The sequence below is a fragment of the Mobula birostris genome, chromosome 7 (genome assembly GCF_030028105.1).
Source record: "Mobula birostris isolate sMobBir1 chromosome 7, sMobBir1.hap1, whole genome shotgun sequence".
Classification (NCBI taxonomy): Eukaryota; Metazoa; Chordata; class Chondrichthyes; order Myliobatiformes; family Myliobatidae; genus Mobula; species Mobula birostris.
In genome coordinates this window covers 140,973,330-140,993,090 of record NC_092376.1, presented here as the reverse complement: position 1 = coordinate 140,993,090, position 19,761 = coordinate 140,973,330, and the positions used below count along the sequence as shown (strand labels likewise).

General features: G+C 42.1%; 2 protein-coding genes across 2 annotated transcripts in view; one reads left to right on the top strand and one right to left on the bottom strand.

Annotated features, from left to right (window-relative positions):
• LOC140200456 (uncharacterized) overlaps positions 1–5,004 on the top strand; it is a 42,973-nt gene extending 37,969 nt beyond the window's left edge. The window contains exons 3-4 of the mRNA XM_072263804.1: positions 2,812–2,887; positions 3,607–5,004. Coding sequence (XP_072119905.1) covers positions 2,812–2,887; positions 3,607–3,691 — 161 coding nt within the window. The 3' untranslated portion in view covers positions 3,692–5,004. The remainder of the gene's footprint in view (positions 1–2,811; positions 2,888–3,606) is intronic.
• LOC140200457 (transcriptional activator protein Pur-alpha-like) overlaps positions 1–19,761 on the bottom strand; it is a 163,670-nt gene that overhangs the window by 25,676 nt on the left and 118,233 nt on the right. The gene's annotated exons all lie outside the window — the stretch shown is intronic.

Below are 19,761 nucleotides of genomic sequence, written 5' to 3'. Positions count from 1 at the left end.
CAGTGGCCACCCATTCCCGTAATGGCCCCACCCTTCTCTAATCCCCACCCCTTTTCCCTCTCTCATGTTATCTACTTGCCTGCTCATTGCCTCCCTCTGATGCTCCTCCCCTTTTTCATTCTTCCATGTCTTTCTGTCCTCTCCTTCTCCAGCCCTGTATCTCTCTCACCAATCAACTTCCCAGCTCTTTACTTCACCCCTCCCCCTCCCAGTTTCATCAATCTGCCTGTGTTTCTACCTCCCCCCCGCCCACAGTCTAACTCTGACTCCTCATCTTTTTTTCTCCAATCCTGCTGAAGGGTCTCAGCCTGAAACGTCGACTGTACTTTTTCCTCAGATGCTGCCTGACCTGCTGAGTTCCTCCAGCATTTTGTGTGCTGCTTAGATTTCCATCATCTGCAGACTTTCTCCTGATGGTGAAAGTGCATCAACCCATTTGCATACCCGCATCTGTAGACAACTACAGATTCATATTTCACTTTGGTTGACATTAAATGCATGCAGTGTCTTCTATTATTAAAGTACAGGTGGCATCACCAAGGTTCATCAATAATTGCTTACATTCTACAAAACAGTTGAATAGCAACATGTCATGTTTTCAATTGTATTTCATGAATGATGGCACAATAGGATGATTAAATATGATTAAGTGCCTTTAAATTTGCAAAATCTTATAAGGTGCTTGACTGGAGTATTATACAACATTTGGTAATGAATCAAAATGAGGAATATTAGTCAAAGAAGTCATTGTGAAGAGTAACTTAAGCTAGAGATAATAGGAGTTTTGCATAGTTGAAAGCATATATTTTAACATGGGATCAAAATTAAATGAGCATATTCTGGATAATGCCTGTGAAAATACCAGCATTATTATTGCCATCAGAATATTTTCAGCTGCTGTGCAAAGTCACTAAAAGCACGCTGTGGTACAAATAGAACGCCTCGAGGACACATCCACATTCTACTTAATTAGGAATCTGCTTATCTTACTGGTGTCTCCTGGGGTCTGCCGTACCAATTCCTTTTAATAATAGGGGTGACATAAACAGAGATCAACAACACCTACACCGTGGAGGAAGAAGTGCTTTTAGTCCACTCCAGCAATGTGCTCGAGTAATCTAGCTTGTCTCTATCCCCTGTTCTCTCCCTGCATGAGAACTTACCTATTTCCCTTTTGAAAACTATAACTGAGTTTGCCTTCACCGTCCCCACTACCTCTCCCAACCTACACCAGTGAATTCCAGTCGCTAACTATACGCTGCATAACAGGTGTTTCTCCTTATGGTTGTTTTGCTAGTTACCTTCATTCAGACAATATAACCGAAACCAATTGCACCTTAATCAAAAGTAAGTGTCAGATACAACCAAACCAAAAACACTCAGAGTCATACATGCACAGACATGATTCCCTGAAGAAACTAAAAGCAAAATATTTTCCGTAAGGACAATACTACAGATGCAAAATAGGAGAGCAGGTTCATTTAGGTGTTATATAAATAAAGGAAATATGATCGTGTTCATGTTTTGGCCAAGGCTGAACAAGAATGAATAAACAAAAGTGAAGAGAATGTAAATCTAAAGGGCTAAAATTAGTCTGCAAGCTGCTATTGAAGTAGCCCCACATCACTCTTCTCAGCTACTAAACTAGAGATAATATTGTTTGATTTTATTTGCCAATACATAGAAAGATTTCATAGGGTGTCTGCAAATATTTGGCCAGTAAATTTCCTCTGAAAAGCGCAGTGTTACCTGACGTGCTTAGTATTTCCAGAATTTTTTTTGTCTTGTATTTATCTGGTGCGGCCCCTGCTGTAATTTTAAAACATAAATGGAAAATTCAGTTATGAATGCCTACTGAATTTTCTCCATGCCAGTAGCTGAAGTATGAGGAAATGCTCAGCTGTAAGAAAGGGATGAGTTGCAATTAAGTTGGCCATTCAACAGGCTGGAGAAGAAACTATTAAACTGCATTAAGTATGGTAGTGCTTTGAAAGTGAAGTCTTTTGTATATACGCACATGCACACACAAGCAGAACTACAGCATGAATTAAGGTCATTGTTACGTTCTTAGATCTAATTGCATAATGTTTTATTATTGTATCTTGACAACATTCTATTTTGCATTTCTCATATGTAGCATGATTATTGATCTTTCATCACTTGCTTCTTAATTCTATGTTTCAAAACTGAATTTGATAGGGCACTTTGCAACATCTTGATTGACCTTTCCAAAGTTTGCTTAAACTTCAATGTGACTTCTTCGATTTATTAGCATTCATATTGGAATTTCCCCTTAAACAAAGTTCCTCTAAATTAATTTTCCTGTTATGTTTTTCTCTTAGTTATTTGTTTAACTGGTGGTTTTGCTTTTTGGAAAATACAGCCATTAAGTTGGGCTCGTCATTTCCTAGTTTGTGTTCAAGTAGATGCAAGAAGTGTTACGACAGATTTCAGAACCTGTCCCTTAGGTTTTAACTGATTTTCATTTTCGAAAATTTTGCAAACTTAAAAAAAATGAATAAAATAGTTATACCTGTAATTACAAATGAAAGTAGCTATATTTTCTATTTTTGCAGTTACATTAACTTATAGGCAGAAACAAAATAGCTTTGAACATTTGTAAACAAAACTGAAATAAAAGTTTCCAGTTAAAAGCCATATAAAATGTTAAATATATACACATCAGAGAAATAATTAGGCTTAATATATTTAGATAAATTTGCAGTTTCAATGATTATTTTTCTCTGGAAGGAATTCATTTGGAGAAAAAATATCATTAATGTGTTAATAATGTTTTGTTTAAATTGACAGGGACAGTAATTGCTGCAGTGTGTTTGATTCTTGTTGCTGCTGCGTTATTGGGAGTGCTGATGTATTTGAAGAAAAGGTAGGTTCCCAAATTACAGTAGTGGAATAATTCTGACCAGAAAACCAAACAATTTTTAGCTGTAGTAATCAGGTTAAACTGACACTCCTCCAACCTCATTAATGTATATTTAACCAAGCACAGATTTCATATTCTGTAAAGAAAATATATTTTTTTAAATGGGCACATTTGGGCACATCTTTTGGAAACAGGCACATTATTCTAATCGATGGGGTAGGTTCCGGAGAAGAAAAAAATAAGCCTACTTGCAGATCAAATGAAAATGGTTTACAGGCTTTGAGCAACAGGAATTTCTTATTATCATGTACAAACAAGCTTCTTACCTGGACAATCAATCATATTTCTTTGTTGTGGTAGAATTGTGCATTCTGTTCAGTGAGTTTTTACTGCGATTTTGATTGGGCATCCAGATGATAAAATACTTTCATTTCCTCTATTTTGCAGTTCTGGACGAAACAGCATTTTAAACAACAATTGTGGCCCAACTTCGTAGTGGTTAAAAATACAAAGTTTATATTTTCTGTTTCCAAACCATTTAAATGGTGAAAGGTCAAAAGCATGGGAAAAGTGAATTAAATCTATATAAGGGATTGTGCTCAGTGTTTGATGCATAATTTACACACATTTAGTGATTTATACTAATTCAACTTAGAAGTAATTAGCTGTTAACAATGAAATAGTGGAACAGAAAATTAAAAATCCTTTTCATTTTCTTGTAGAAGAGTATTCTATAGCCGACTACAGGAAGACAATCCAATTGGATCTTGGAGCAATTACAATAACCCTGTTTATGAGGATCCATAACATTAAATCAAGAAACCACTTGGCAAGAAATTACATGGATCTTTAAATATATTTCCTTTTGTCTGAAACTTAAAAAAAACACAAAAACGGTGAACTTAATCTTGGGTGTCAGCAGTAACCAGTTTGCATCCACATCACTTTTTATTTGTTCTGTTGCTTATTTTGCATCTCTGCCAAAGATAAAAATTACCCATCGGTACTTTGTATTTGTAATTTCTTTATAGGAATGAATTTCAGTGTTTGTCACAATGTTTGAGTCAATGGCATCAAGTATATATATGATAAAAATATTAACTTACAGTGTCAAGGGCTCACGTGCAGCCTGAGTTAATACTCCATAAATTGATCTTGCTTGCTTATATTTAGAAATTATAGAATCCATTCTCTCCAAATCTGCCAAAGCAGGATATTAGCTCAATATTGTTGAAATGCACTTTATTTTCTGCTAATGCAGATTATTTTGAAGTGCCATAATGAGGCTTTTTTTTCACCTAACCAGAGTGGCTATTGTACATACAGAGAGCAAACTTGGCTCAGTACAAACCAATATATGAGGAACAGCTCCTATTACTGGGAGGAATATTATATTTCTATGAATTAATAGTCTGCAACTTTTTAAGTTATACTCTGAGCTTTGAGGCCATTGTCAGTGTGGTAGACCTTGGATGCATGGTATTTATCCAAAAAGTTTCTTCAATTAAGGGGACTTTTATTTCAGGCAAACTTGCAGTTTACCAATATTTAATATAACAACAATCAGATAATATATATTTTAGGTTGACCTAGAATGTTAAATGTGGATTCAAAATTAGTGTGAAGCTGCCTTTAAATTTATTCCAGGAAAATACCTCAGTAGGAAAAGATCACTGTTAAAAATTCAAACAGGAATCTTGATATATGCCTTTTAACAATAGATTTATACAGAAAAATGAAGCATAGCAATGCATTTTTTTTGAAATATATGCCAGACAATCATAACCTTCGTCAAAAGCAAGAGACAAGCAATCAGAAATTAAAACAGAGATTGCAAATAATACTCAGGATTTATATACAGAGAACTGAGGGAAGCGATCAAGACAATTATTTTCATTAACCTCTTTTGGGTTTCTTCTGTAATATAGAGCAGGAATTCATGAGGCATTTGGATTGTGCAAAATAACATACATTTATTATGTGTCACTGAATTCAATACTCTGCTTTGGATTTTAAAGAATATCTAAATGTGTTGTGAAATAATATGCTTAGTAAGTGATGCATTTTTGAGATATTTGTTTAATAGATGTTCAAATGTAATAAATTGTATGTTCTCAACATTTAAATGTGAATGTGTTATTACTGATTGCCTTGAACATTACTGCTAGTATCCTTGGATATCGTTGAGAGTACTGGGTTCCATTTTCTTTAATAAAATAACAAAACCATTTTGAATATTTTAACTCTAACAGCATTGACTACAATCACAGATTCCAGAGTTTCTTTTGCATTCATGCTACCAAAGAGTGGAAACATGAAGCTTAACATTCAAAAATGTTATAATTGTTCAACTCAATCTTGATGCATTTAATGTTAGCTGGTAAAACTTACACAAAAACACTCTATCCTTTGATATTTTCTGGATAGCAATAATAGATTATACAATGCACATCCTTTGTTCATTATAATTTATATCTTGATATTTCCCCAACATTTTGTGGCCAATCAGCATGTTATTTTCCTATAAAAGTATAGCTATACTTATCAATAATCAATAACTGTTGTCAGGCAATATATTTATGAATTTTAAAATTATAAAAAAAGGATTCAGAAATGTGCTCACATTATTAACATTAAAAATTAACTTTATTGAAAATATTATCATTCAATGTATATTTTCAACAAAAATAAAACAAAAATTCCACACTCCACACATTTCCCAAACTCACTTTTAACCTTAAAAAAATTTCAGTTTGTCCAAGGCTCTGTTTACCTCTGTCCTCGGAGAAGCACAAAGAAGATTGACAATGATTCATGCATGGAAAAGAAGAGGAGGGGGAGAACTTATTGGAAATTGGAGATATCTATGTTCATGCCATCAGGTTGGAAGCTACCCAGATGGAATATGAGATGTTGCTCCTTCAGCCTGAGAGTGGCCATAGAGAAAGCCATGGGCTGACAGGTCAGAAGGAGTATGGGGAGTGAAATTGTAATGGTTGATCACTGGGAAACCCTCCCTGTTGCAGATGGAGCAAAGGTGCTCGACAAAGAGTTCTTCCAATCTACTTTGGGTCAGACCGATATAGCGATGGCTGCACCGGGAACATCAGATACAGTGGATGACCCCGACAGACTTGCAGGTGAAGCGTTGCCTCACCTGGAAGGACTGTTTGGAGCCTTTAAAGGTGGTGAGTGAGGAGGTACGTGGTCAGATGTAGCACTGGTGCTGCTTGGAGGAATAACTGCCAGGAGGAGGAATCACTGGGGAGGTATGAGTAGACAAGGAAATCATGGAGAAAGTGATCTCTGCAGAAAGCAGAGAGCGGGGCGCTGGGTGGTAGAGCTCTGTTTGGAAGTAGGATTCCACTGAAGATGGCCTCAATATCCTTATTGAGGCAGTGAGAAGGTGGGGTTTTACCGATGTCGGGGAAATGGAGGAGCTGGGGGTGAGGACAACATCAATGGCAGATGAAGGAAAACCTCATCCTCTGAAGAAGGATAACATCACGTCACTTCAATGCATTACTTGAGAAGGTGGAAATGTGAATAGAGTTCACATCTTAAAGACCAGGAAGCCTTTGGTATCAATTATGAAGCTGCATTGGATAAAGGCAACTCAGTCAATTCCATGGGGCCCCAAGGAACTCAGTAAGGTACTGGAAATACTTAATGACTTCATGCAACATGGAACAGTATAGTACAGTACAGGAACTGGCACTCTTGATGTCTGCAAGGACCATGAATCCCGTCGAAACTAATCCCATCCACCTGCAAATGATCACTTTCTCTCCATTCCCTGCCTGTCCACTTGTCTGTCTAGCGCCCCCTACATGTTACCATCAAAACATTCAACATATGTGTGTGTACAGTATAGAACCCTGATATTCCTCTTCCCCACAGATAGTCGTGAAACAAAGACCCAAGGAACCCGCTCAAAGAGAAACATCACCCCCCCATGAATAAAAAAATTGTGTAAATGGCAACAACATAAAGAGTGAACTGCACAGAATATAAAACACCAGATTGAAGGAGTCCAGGCACGTTCAGTTCAGCCCAGTTCATTATCCACAGTCTGCCTCAATCAAAATCACTCAAAATAGCCCCAAAAAAAAGGAACCAGACACACATCATAACGTGAACCACAGAGTCCAATCCACAAACTGTGTTGATTCAACCCTGCCCAAGACTCAGAAATCTGGCACCACCCTCCGACAGCATCGAAGGAGAGAGACCATCCGAACGCAGGGACCTTCCTCTGGCAGCGGTGAGTGAGACGCTGGTAGACAGCGCTGAACACCCACTCGCCCTCTGTACAACTGCAATCCTCCTTGGTGCTTTGATTGGCAAGATCAGTGAGGAATGGAATCGACAATGGGCTCACGCCCCTCCTCCAGGGCTCTTGGCCACAAATTTCTCTCGAAGCCTCATGGAGACAGCAAAGCACCAGATCACTCAATTAGCCCGAAAACCTGCCACCAAAATGTAAATCACAAGCTTCAACAGTAGCAGAACCCCACTTCTGACTGATCAGATTCAGATCTAATCCCACTACCACTCTTCACAGTACATTCCAGGCACCCAACAATCTGTCTTTTTCAAAAATAAACTCCTTTAAACATTCCTTATCTCACCTTAAAGCTATGCCCTCTAGAAGACCATAAAGCCATAAGACATAGGAGCAGAATTAGGCCATTGGCTCATCAAACCTGCTCCACCATTTCAACATGGCTGCTCTATTGCTCCTCTCAGCCCCAATCTCCTGTCTTCCCCCACATCCCTTCATGCACTGACCAGTCAAGAATCTATTAACCTCTGCCTTAAAAATACATTAAAGACTCAGCCTCCACAGCTGCCTGTGATAACAAATTCCACAGATCCACCACTCTCTGGCTAAAGAAATTCCTCAGCTCCATTCTAAAAGGATGCCCCTCTATTTTGAGGCTGTGTCCTCTAGTCTTAGCCTCTCCCACCACAGGAAACACCCTCTATACATCCACTCTATCGAGGCCTTTCACCGTTCAATAGGTTTCAATCAGGTCACTCTTCATTCTTCTGAATTCCAATGAATACAGGCTCAGTGCCACCAAACGTTCTTTATATGACAAACCATTCAAACCCGGAATCATTTTTGTGAAACTCCTTTGAACCCTCTCCAGTTTCAGCACATCGTTTCTAAGATAATGGGTGCAAAACTGCTCACAATACTCCAAGTGAGGCCTCACCAGTGCTTTAGAAATCCTCAACATTACATCCTTGCTCTTATATTCTAGTCCTCTTGAAATGGATGCTAACATTGCATTTGCCTACCTCACAATGGACACAATCTGCAAATTAACCATTAGGGAATCCCGCACAAGAACTCCCAAGACCCTTGGAGCCTCAGTGTTTTGTATTTTCTCTCCATTTAGAAAATAATCAAACCTTTAATTTCTTCCACCAAAGTGCATGACCATGCACTTCCTGACACTGTATTCCATCTGCCACTTCTTCGCCCATTCTCCTACTCTGTTTAAGTCCTTCTATAGTCCATTTCCTCAACACTACCTGTCCCTCCACCTATCTTTGTATCATCTGCAGACACTCCACCAACCAAATCTTTAACATATAACATAAAAAGAATCGGTCCCAACACAGACCCCCTGTGGAACACTACTAGTCACTGGCAGCCAACCAGAAAAGGCTCTTTTTATTCCCACTCTTTGTCTCCAACCAGTCAGCCACTGCTTTACCATGCTAGAATCTTCCTCTTTAATACCATGGACTCGTAGCTTGTTAAGCAGCTTCATGTGTGGCACCTTGTCAAAGGTCTTCTGAAGATCCAAATATACAACGCTAACTGATTCTCCTTTATCTATTCTGCTTGTTATTTCTTCAAAGAATTCCAACAGATCTGTCAGGCGAGATTTTCCCTTGAGGAAACTATGCTGCCTTTGGCCTATTTTATCAAGTGCTTCCAAATACCCCAAAACCACATCCTTAACAATCAACTCCAATATTTGCCCAACCACTGACGTCAGACTAACTGGCCTTAGCCTTCTTTCTTCTGCCTCTCTCCCTTCTTGAAGAGTGCAGTGACATTTGCAATTTTTGGAACCATTCCTAATGGTTAACTGTAATACTGATATGTCTAGTATTTGACACTTCCACCCTGACAAAAAGGTTCTATCTACCCTATCTATCCTACTTAATATTTTATATATTTCTGTCAGAACACCCCTTAATTTTACTTTCCTTTCCAGTGAGTCAAATAAATGGGGGAGATAGATCTCAAGCAATCGACAGAAGGGAGGTCAGGAGAATGTTTTCAGTAAGGTTATGCCTGAAAAGATGGTAGAGATAAATATCCCAACAGGTTTTAGACACGTTTCAATGTGAATTTGAATGATCAAATCCCACCAAACTGCAGATCTATTGATGAAAAATTTGATTAGCTTGGTTTGGTGCTGGCCTTTTTGACTGAATGGACTTTAACCAAAAGCCCAAAAGATATAGGAACAACTGTAGGCCGGTCACCCTTGTGTGCCTCTCCACTCCTCAATAGGATCTTGGCTGAACCGCCTTTCTTTGAGTTTACTCTACTGTCACTGCCCCTGAATACATGATCGCCTTACTGATCAGAAATCTTTCTCAGCCTTTAATACATTCACGGTTACTGCCCCCACATCGCACGGTGTCAAATAATTACAAAAAGATGCTTCTGCATTTCTCAGTGTTTATAATTCAATTTGATACCCAGAGTCACCAGCTCAGATAAATGCACTATTTACCTAGTGTGGCACGGTGGTTCCCCCAAAACTTTATGGTACAGATGTGTCATATCCGTGTCCGGTTCAATTCCTGTTGCTGCCTCTAAGGATTTTGTATGTTCTCCATGTAACGGTGTGGGATTCCTCCCACAGTACAAAGACATACCAGTTGGTAGGTTAATTAGTCATTATAAAATCGTCTCGTGATTAGGCTAGGATTAAATCAATGGGGGTTGCTGGGTGACAAGACTCAAAGGGCTGCAAGGGCCTGTTTTACGCTGTGTCTCTAAATGAAATAAATAAACTCATTCAGAATGCTGCTGCTAGACTTTTAATGAAAACCAGGATGAGAAGCATATTACTCCCTCCCTCACTACTCTGCCTTGGTCCTGCCAAAGGGTCTCGGCCCGAAACATCTACTGTACTTTTTCCCATCGATGCTGCCTGGCCTGCTGAGCTCCTGTGTGTGTTCCTTGGATTTCCAGCTCAGCAGATTTTCCCTTGTTTGTGCATTGGCTTCCTGTATCTTTAAGAACTGATTTTAAAATTCTCTCACTTGTTTTAAAGCTTTCAGTGGTCTGGGCCTGGAGTACATCACAGAATCTCTTTCGTTTTATAATCCTGCTTAAGCCCTCTCAGGTCTTCTTCCAGCAGTCCCTTAAAATTAAAACTCCATCAAAAGAAAATTGGCAGGTCAGCTTTTTTTAACTATGCTCCTAAACTGTGGAATCAATACCTAAAACTATAAGGGATGAAGACTCTGTTGACACTTTCAAATGCCAGTTCAAAACCTATTTAACCTTACTTTTAGCCAAGCAACACACATAAAAAGTGCTGGTGAACGCAGCAGGCCAGGCAGCATCTCTAGGAAGAGGTACAGTCGACGTTTCAGGCCGAGACCCTTCGTCAGGACTAACTGAAAGAAGATATAGTAAGGGATTTGAAAGTGGGAGGGGGAGGGGGAGATCCGAAATGATAGGAGAAGACAGGAGGGGGAGGGATGGAGCCAAGAGCAGGACAGGTGATAGGCAAAAGGGTTATGAGAGGATCATGGGATGGGAGGCCCAGAGAGAAAGAAAGGGGGAGGGAGGAAGCCCAGAGGATGGGCAAGGAGTTTCGTGAGAGGGACAGAGGGAGAAAAAGCGAGAGGAAAAAAAAATAATAATAATAAATAAATAACAGATGGGGTATGAAGGGGAGATGGGCCATTAATGGAAGTTAGAGAAGCCAATGTTCATGCCATCAGGTTGGAGGCTACCCAGACGGAATATAAGGTGTTGTTTCTCCAACCTGAGTGTGGCTTCATCTTGACAGTAGAGAAGGCTGTGGATGGACATATCAGAATAGGAATGGGACGTGGAATTAAAATGTGTGGCCACTGGGAGATCCTGCTTTCTCTAGCAGACAGAGCGTAGGTGTTCAGCGAAATGGTCTCCCAGTCTGCGTCGGGTCTCGCCAATATATAGAAGGCCACATTGGGAGCACCGGACACAGTATATCACCCCAGCCGACTCACAGGTGAAGTGTCGCCTCACCTGGAAGGACTGTCTGGGGCCCTGAATGGTGGTGAGGGAGGAAGTGTAAGGGCATGTGTAGCACTTGTTCTGCTTACAAGGATAAGTGCCAGGAGGGAGATCAGTGGGGAGGGATAGGGGGGACGAATGGACAAGGGAGTCGCGTAGGGAGCGATCCCTGCGGAAAGCAGAGGGGGGGGAGGGAAAGGTGTGCTTAGTGGTGGGATCCCGTTGGAGGTGGTGGAAGTTACGGAGAATTATATGTTGGACCCGGAAGCTGGTGGGGTGGTAGGTGAGGACAAGGGGAACCCTATTCCTAGTGGGGTGGCGGGAGGAATGGGTGAGAGCAGATGTGCGTGAAATGGGAGAGATGCGTTTGAGAGCAGAGTTGATGGTGGAGGAAGGGAAGCCCCTTTCTTTAAAAAAGGAGGACATCTTCTTCGTCCTGGAATGAAAAGCCTCATCCTGAGAGCAGATGCGGCGGAAACGGAGGAATTGCGAGAAGGGGATGGCATTTTTGCAAGAGACAGGGTGAGAAGAGGAATAGTCCAGATAGCTGTGAGAGTCAGTAGGCTTATAGTAGACATCAGTAGATAAGCTGTCTCCAGAGATAGAGATAGAAGGATCCAGAAAGGGGAGGTAGGTGTCGGAAATGGACCAGGTAAACTTGAGGGCAGGGTGAAAGTTGGAGGCAAAGTTAATAAAGTCAACGAGCTCAGCATGTGTGCAGGAAGCAGTGCCAATGCAGTCATCGATGTAGTGAAGGAAAAGAGGGGACAGATACCAGTATGGCTTGGAACATGGATTGTTCCACAAAGCCAACAAAAAGGCAGGCATAGCTGGGACCCATACGGGTGCCCATGGCTACACCTTTAGTTTGGAGGAAGTAGGAGGGGCCAAAGGAGAAATTATTAAGAGTAGGGACTAATTCCGCTAGAAGGAGCAGAGTGGTGGTAGAGGGGAACTGGTTAGGTCTGGAATCCAAAAAGAAGCGGAGAGCTTTGAGACTTTCCTGGTGGGGGATGGAAGTATATAGGGACTGAACATCCATGGTGAAAATAAAGCGGTGGGGGCCAGGGAACTTGAAATCATCGAAAAATTTCAGAGCATGAGAAGTGTCACGAACATAGGTAGGAAGGGATTGAACGAGGAGGGATAAAACAGTGGCGAGATATGATTGAAAAATTTCAGATGCTGCCTGGCCTGCTGCATCAGCAATTTTTATGTGTGTTGCTTGAAATTCCAGCATCTGCAGATTTCCTTGGTGTTTACTTTTAGCCAACATCATTTGACTTTTATTTTTATGTTTGCACTTTATCCTGTTGTAAAACACATTGTTTGTATGAAAAGTGCTCTATTAATAAGTCATTATTATTCCAAATTGTTGGTGCTGATGGTGAGGCTGAACAGTTCAAAGGCAAACTCCAGATCACAGCACTACTCAAGGTTTCCCTTTGAGACTCAGAATTGTTTAACGTCATTTCCTGTATACAAATGTAAAGAAGAACAGAACACTTGGTATTCCGGACTTGATGCAGCACAAACCACGCACCCCCCGCCACAAAATATAAAGAACACAATAATTGATAAAAAACAAGACATGTCAATACATAAGATAATTTATATACAAAGATTGATTGTATGCCCATAAAGTGATGTAAGGCAGTATGTAAGGTGATTGAAAGGAAATAATAAAGTCATGGTGGAGTTAGTGGGTGGTGGTGTTGCTTGGGAAAGGTAACTGATTTTGAGTCTGGTGCTCCTGGTGTGGATGCTACATAGGCTTCTCCTTGATGGGAATGGGACAAACAGTCCATGAACAGAGTGGGTGGAATCCTTCATGATGCTACTGGCTCTTTTCTGGCACCTTTCTGTACATTTGCCCTTGATGGCAGATGGCAGGTAGGCTGGTGCCAGGGATGTGTTGGGCAGTTTTGACTATCTGTTGCACAGCCTTCCTGACTGCCACAGTACAGTTTCCATAACAACAGGTATTACTGGGCTTCCTTGACTGTGTAGGATGTGTTCTCGGACCATGAGAGGTTGTATGTGATGGGCACTCCCAGAAGTCTGAAATTGCTAGCAGTTTCCACTGTTGTGCCACCAGTATAAAGACGGAATGTGCGGTGTGAGTTCTCCTGAAGTTGATAACCATCTCCTTTGTCTTGTTGACGTTAAGGAAGAGGCTATTTGCCTGGCACCAGGCCTTGAGCTCTTCCTCCTCCTGTCCGTAGGCCTCCAGGCCTGGGGATTTGAGCCAGGCCACCGGGCGGCAGGAGAAGCCGGATTGGGTTTGGATGAGCTGGCCTGGGTGGAGACTGTGCTGCTGCCCGCTACACGGAGGCACCGGAGTTGGTGCCTTCAAGTTGGCACAAAGGTGGAATGTGGTGACGCCATGACACCATAAGACCATAAGACTTAGGAGCAGAATTAGGCCATCTGGCCCATCGAGTCTGCTCCGCCATTCAATCATGGCTGATCTATTTTTTTCTCCTCCGCAAACCCCAGTTCCCGGCCTTCTCCCTGTAACCTTTGATGCCATGTTCAATCAAGAACCTATCAATCTCTGCCTTAAATACACCCATTGACCTGGCCTCCACAGTTGCATATGGCAACAAATCCCACAAATTCACCACCGTTTGGCAAAAAAAATTTCTCCGCATCTCTAGTTTTGAAAGGGTGCCCCTCCATCCTGAGGCTGTGCCCTCTTGTCCTAGACTCTCCCACCATGGGAAACATCTTTTCCACATCTACCCTGTCTAGGCCTTTCAACATTTGAAAGGTTTCAATGAGATCCTCCCTCATCCTTCTGAATTCCAGCAAGGTACAGACCCAGAGCCATCAAATGTTCCTCGTATGATAACCCTTTCATTCCTGGAATCATCCTTGAGAACCTCCTCTGGACCCTTTCCAATGCCAGCACATCTTTTCTAAGATGAGGGGCCCAAAACTGTTCACAACACTCAAGGTGAGGTCTCACCAGTGCCTTATAAAGCCTCAGCATTACATCCTTGCTCTTGTATTCTATACCTCTTGAAATGAATGCCAACATTGCATTTCCCTTCCTCACCACCGACTCTACCTGCAAGTTAACCTTTAGGTTGTTCTGCTCAAGGACTCCCAAGTCCCTCTGCATATCAGATTTTTGGTTTTTCTCCCCATTTAGAAAATAGTCCACACATTTATTTCTACTACCAAAGTGCATGACCATGCATTTTCCAACATTGTATTTAATTTGCCACTTTCTTGCCCATTCTCCTAATCTGTCTAAGTCCTTCTGCATCCTGTTTCCTCAACACTACCTGCCCCTCCACCAGTCTTTGCAAACTTGGCAACAAAGCCATCTATTCCATCATCTAAAGCACTTATATAAAGCATAAAAAGAAGTGGTCCCAACACTGACCCTTGTGGAACACCACTAGTCACTGGCAGCCAACCAGAAAAGGATCATTTTATTCCCACTCGCTGCCTCCTACCAATCAGCCAATGCTCTAACCATGCTAGTAGCTTGCCTGTAATACCATGGGCTCTTAACTTGGTAAGCAGCCTCATGTGTGGCACTTTGTTAAAGGCCTTCTGAAAGTACAAATATACAACATCCACTACATCCCCTTTATCTATCCTACTTGTAATCTCCTCAAAGAATTCCAAAAGGTTCGTCAGGCAGGATTTTCCCTGAAGGAGACCATGCTGACTTTGTCCTATCTTGTCCTGTGTCACCAAATACTCCATCACCTCATCCGTAACAATTGACTCTTTACATCTTCCCAGCCGCTGAGGTCAGGCTAACTGGTCTATAATTTCCTTTCTGCTGCCTTCCTCCTTTCTTAAAGAGTGGAGTGACATTTGCAATTTTCCAGTCCTCTGGCACCATGCCAGAGTCCAATGATTTTTGAAAGATCATTTCTAATGCCACCACAATCTCTAATGCTACCTCTTTCAGAACCCTAGGGTGCAGTTCATCTGGTCTGGGTGACTTATGTACCTTTAGGTCTTTCAGCTTTTTGAGCACCTTCTCTCTTGTAATAGTAACTGCACCCACTTCTCTTCCTTCACACACTACAACATCAGACATACTGCTAGTGTCTTCTGCAGTGAAGAATGATGCAAAATACTCATTTAGTTCATCAGCCATCTCCTTGTCCCCCATTATTATTTCTCCTGCCTCATTTTCTAGTGGTCCTATGTCCACTCTCGTTTCTCTTTTATTTTTAACATACTTGAAAAAACTTTTACTATCCACTTTGATATTATTTGCTAGCTTGCTTTCATATTTCATCTTTTCCCTTCTAGTGATTTTTTTAGTTGCTCTCTAGGTTTTTAAAAGCTTCCCAATCCTCTATCTTCCCACTAATTTTTGCTTTGCTGTATGCCTTTTTTGGTTTTACAATAGCTTTGACTTCCATTGTTAGCCATGGTTGTACTATTTTACCATTTGAGTGTTTCTTCATTTTTGGAATACACATGTCCTGCATCTTCCTTATTTTCCCCAGAGATGCACGCATTTGCTGCTCTGCTGACATTCCTGCCAGCAGCTCCTTCCAATTTGCTTTGGCCAACTCCTCTCTCATAGCATTGTAATTTCCTTTACTCCACTGAAATACTGCTACATCAGACTTTACTTTCTCCCTATCAAATTTCAAGTTGAACTCATTTATAATTGATCACTAGTTCCTAAGGGTTTTTTTTACCTTAAGCTCCCTAATCACCTCTGGTTCACTACATAACACCCAATCCAGTATAGTTAATCCCTAGTAGGCTCAACGACAAACTGCTCTAAAAAGCCATCTCTTAAGCAGTCAACAAACTCACTCTCTTGAGATCCATTACTGACCTGATTTTCCCAATCATATATGTTAAAATCTCCCATGACTACCAAAACATTGCCCATTTGACTCACCTTTTCTCTTTCCTGTTGTAAAATCTGTGGTCCACCTCGCAGCCACTATTGGGAGGCCTGTATATAACTGCCATCAATGTCCTTTTACCCTTGCGGTTTCTTAACTCAACCCGCAAGGATTCAACATCTTCCGATCCTATGTCACATCTTTCTACAGATTTGATGCCATTCTTTACCATTCACACCACCCCCTCTGCCTACCTTCCTCCGATATAACGTGTAACCTTGGATATTCAGCTCCCAGCTACAACCCATCCTTCAGCCACAATTCAGTGATGGCCACAACATCATACTTGGCAATCTGTAACAGTGTAACAAGATCATCCACCTTATTTCTTTTACTACGTGCATTTAGATACAACACCTTGAGTACCGTATTTGCTATCCTTCCTGATTCTGCATCCCTCATGTTTTGATACTCAACCTGTTGGCTGCAACTTAAGTCCCATCACCTGCCTGCCCTTCCTGACAGTTTTACCATCCGTCCTATCCTGAGTCCCTTCACTCTGGTTCCCATCCTCCTGCCACATTAGTTTAAACCCTACCCAACAGCTCTAACAAACCTGCCCACAAGAATATTGATCCCCCTCGGGTTCAGGTGCAACCTGTCACTGTTGAACAGATCATACCTCCCCCAGAAGAGATCCCAATGATCCAAGAACCTGAAGCCCTGCCCCCTGCACCAGCTTCTCAGCCACGCATTTATCTGCCAAATTATCCTGATTCTACCCCTACTGGTGTGTGGCACAGGCAGCAATCCAGAAATTACTACCTGGGAGGTCCTGCTTCTCTTTTCAGGACCTCATTCCTTTTCCTTCCTATGTCACTGGTACCAATATGTACCAAGACATTGGTTGGTCCCCCTCCCTCTCCAGAATGTTGTGGACACGATCTGAGACATCCCTGACCCTGGCACCTGGGAGGCAACACACCCGGACTGTCCTGGACGTTTCTTTTGTGATCACAAGACCCTGTTGGATATTGATTGCCACAGGCCTGCTTCCCTTGTTTGGGGGGAGACGGGCAGCGAGGCAGCAGTTCACCTCGGTTGAGGCTAGGACTAGGCCGCAGTTTTCCGGCTTGCGGTGTAGTGTGGTGTCCAGGTTCAGTTGGGGGGAGGGATGGGAGGGAGGGGGAGGGGTGGCCTCTCCCATCGGTGCTGTCCTCCAGTTCTGAATTGGTGGGATTACAGGCTGGACAGCTGGGAATCATCAATTTGCTGGACTTGTATTTCATGAAATTGGTCTAAAAATTTGTTTTCTTACGTGAATATGTTGTTTATTTTCTTTCTCATTACCTTGAATGCACGTGTATGTCTTTGCACCTTGGCCCTAGAGGAAAGTTGTCTCTTTTGTATGTATCCATATGTGGTTTGTCTGACAATTAAACTTGATTTGATCTCATTATTGTTTCTGCTGAGTTCCACTGCTGTCACGCCATCAGCGAACTTGATGATGTGATTGTTCAGGTGTTTGGCCGTGCAGTTATGACTCAGCACACAGCCCTGGGGGCATCTGTGTTGAGGGTGATGGGGAGGGAGGAAAACTTGTGCGTCCTGACTATCAGAGGTGTGTTCGTTAGGAAGTCCAACACCGAGTTGCACAGCGATATACTTAGACTGAGGAGTGGAAGTTCGTTCACCAAGGTCTGTGGGACAATAGCGTTGAATGCTGAACTGAAATCCAGAAATGGCATTCTGACATAAGTGTCCTTTTCTAGGTTTGTCAGGGCCAGGTGCATCTGTTGTCGAGCGGTTGTGTCGGTAAGTATATTGGTGAGGGCCTAATGTGGCAGGAATGGAGTTTTTGACATGTGCTATGATCAGCCATTCAAAGCACTTCATGACGATTGGCGTCAGTGCCACCGGACAGTAGTCGTTTAGTCCTGAAGCTGTAGAGTTATTTGGTAGAGGGATGACGGTGGCTGATTTAAAGCATGTGGGGACAGCAGCCTAGATAAGTGAAGTGTTGAAGATGTCAGTGAGCTGGCGTGCACACTCCCTGAGTACTCAGCCTGGGAGGATGTCTGGCCCAGTTGCCTTACAGGGGTTGACCGTCTGCAGAGCCCTTCCCAGGTCTGCTGCTGTCACAGGCAATGGCTACTATAGCCTATGAATAGCCTTCCATTAGCCCGAGAGGATGAGAACAGTAGAACAGCCAAAGACAAATCAAACACTGATGCAGATGCTTTGCTGAGAGTGACTAGTCAATTGTTGGATGGTTTCTGTATAGATTAGATCTACAGGTTTGGCAGCTTGATCCCTCTATTCATGATTTATGCTGAAAGAAATTTGAAACAGAGATAAGGTAACATAAATTGCAAACACAAGTGATTCTGCAGATGCTGGAAATCCAGAGTAACACACAAAATGCTGGAGGAACTCAGCAGGCCAGGTTGTGTCTATGGAGGGGAAAACCAGTCGACATTTTGGGCCGACTGGATAACGGCAGTTCCATTTCCTGTCAGAGGCAACAGTCAGGAGACTCTTATTGGAGATGGTGATCACCAGCACATGACACTGCCTCTATGTATTGGGCTGTAGGTTTTCTATGTTTCTATCCAGTTCTTAATTAGTCGAACAGGGTCTGCATTTGAAATAGTGGTCAAGTTCAGAGAGTCTCTCATCTTGTTCTCCTTCTTGTATAATTCTCTTATCTTCGGTTGTTGTACGACAGCAGGCAAGTGATACGGTTGCATAATTACCAAATTCTGGAAGGTGCAACAGGCAATGATGAAGCATGAGTTTCATTGCCGGATTGGTTCAGACATTTGCAGGAGTACCAGCATAGCTATCTGCATTATGGTACTGGCTGCATTGTTCCTCATGTTGCATGTAGGCTCAGCACTACTTGAAAGGAAAGAATTAGCGTTAAAGAAATCAGGCAAAGACCCTTATTGGTCCAGTCACATGGCTGATATACAGCAGGCACAACAGACAACTAAGAATGAAAGAACCTTGAGTTTTCTGAGCTTCGGATTTTGACCAACATGATTTTCTGACTGTTGATATGTACAAATTGCACACTTAGGAAGTGTTAGCCTTTCCTACAGCAAATCCAGCCTGGTTTCCTTTACAAGATAGCATTCCATGTGTGCTATCTATTGTTGCTCCAAATATGGGAGAACCCATGATCAAATCAACACTCTCTGCTGAACTCCACTGAGAGAGAAGGAGGTGAGTTCTTCACCATGTATTAGGGACCTTCCATTAAGTTTCATATGAAACAATGAACTGCAGATGGAGACGTGGCATCAGGGGAGCAAAGGGACTTGGGAGTCCTCGTGCAGAATTCCTTAAACGGATGCTTCACTCCCACATGAGCTAAACACCTTTTATGTATGGCTTGAAAGGGAGATTAAAATGACACCTGTGTGAATCCCTGCAGCATCTAGTCTCTGTCTTGGAGGCCAACATCAGAACATCTTTCATGAGGGTGAACCCTCACAAGGTGTCAGGCCCTGATGGTGTACCTGGTAGGGCACTGAAAACCTGAGTTAATCAGCTGGCGGGTGTGTTCAGGAACATCTTCAGTCTCTCACTGCTGCTTCGGAGGTTCCCACCAGCTCCAAAAGGACAACAATCATACCAGTGACCAAGAAGAGGAGGCTAAGCCATCTCAATGACTGTCATCCAGTCACATTCACATCTACTCTGATGAAGTGGTTTGAGGGGTTGGTTATGGCCAGAATCAACTCCTGCCTGAGCAAGGACCTGGA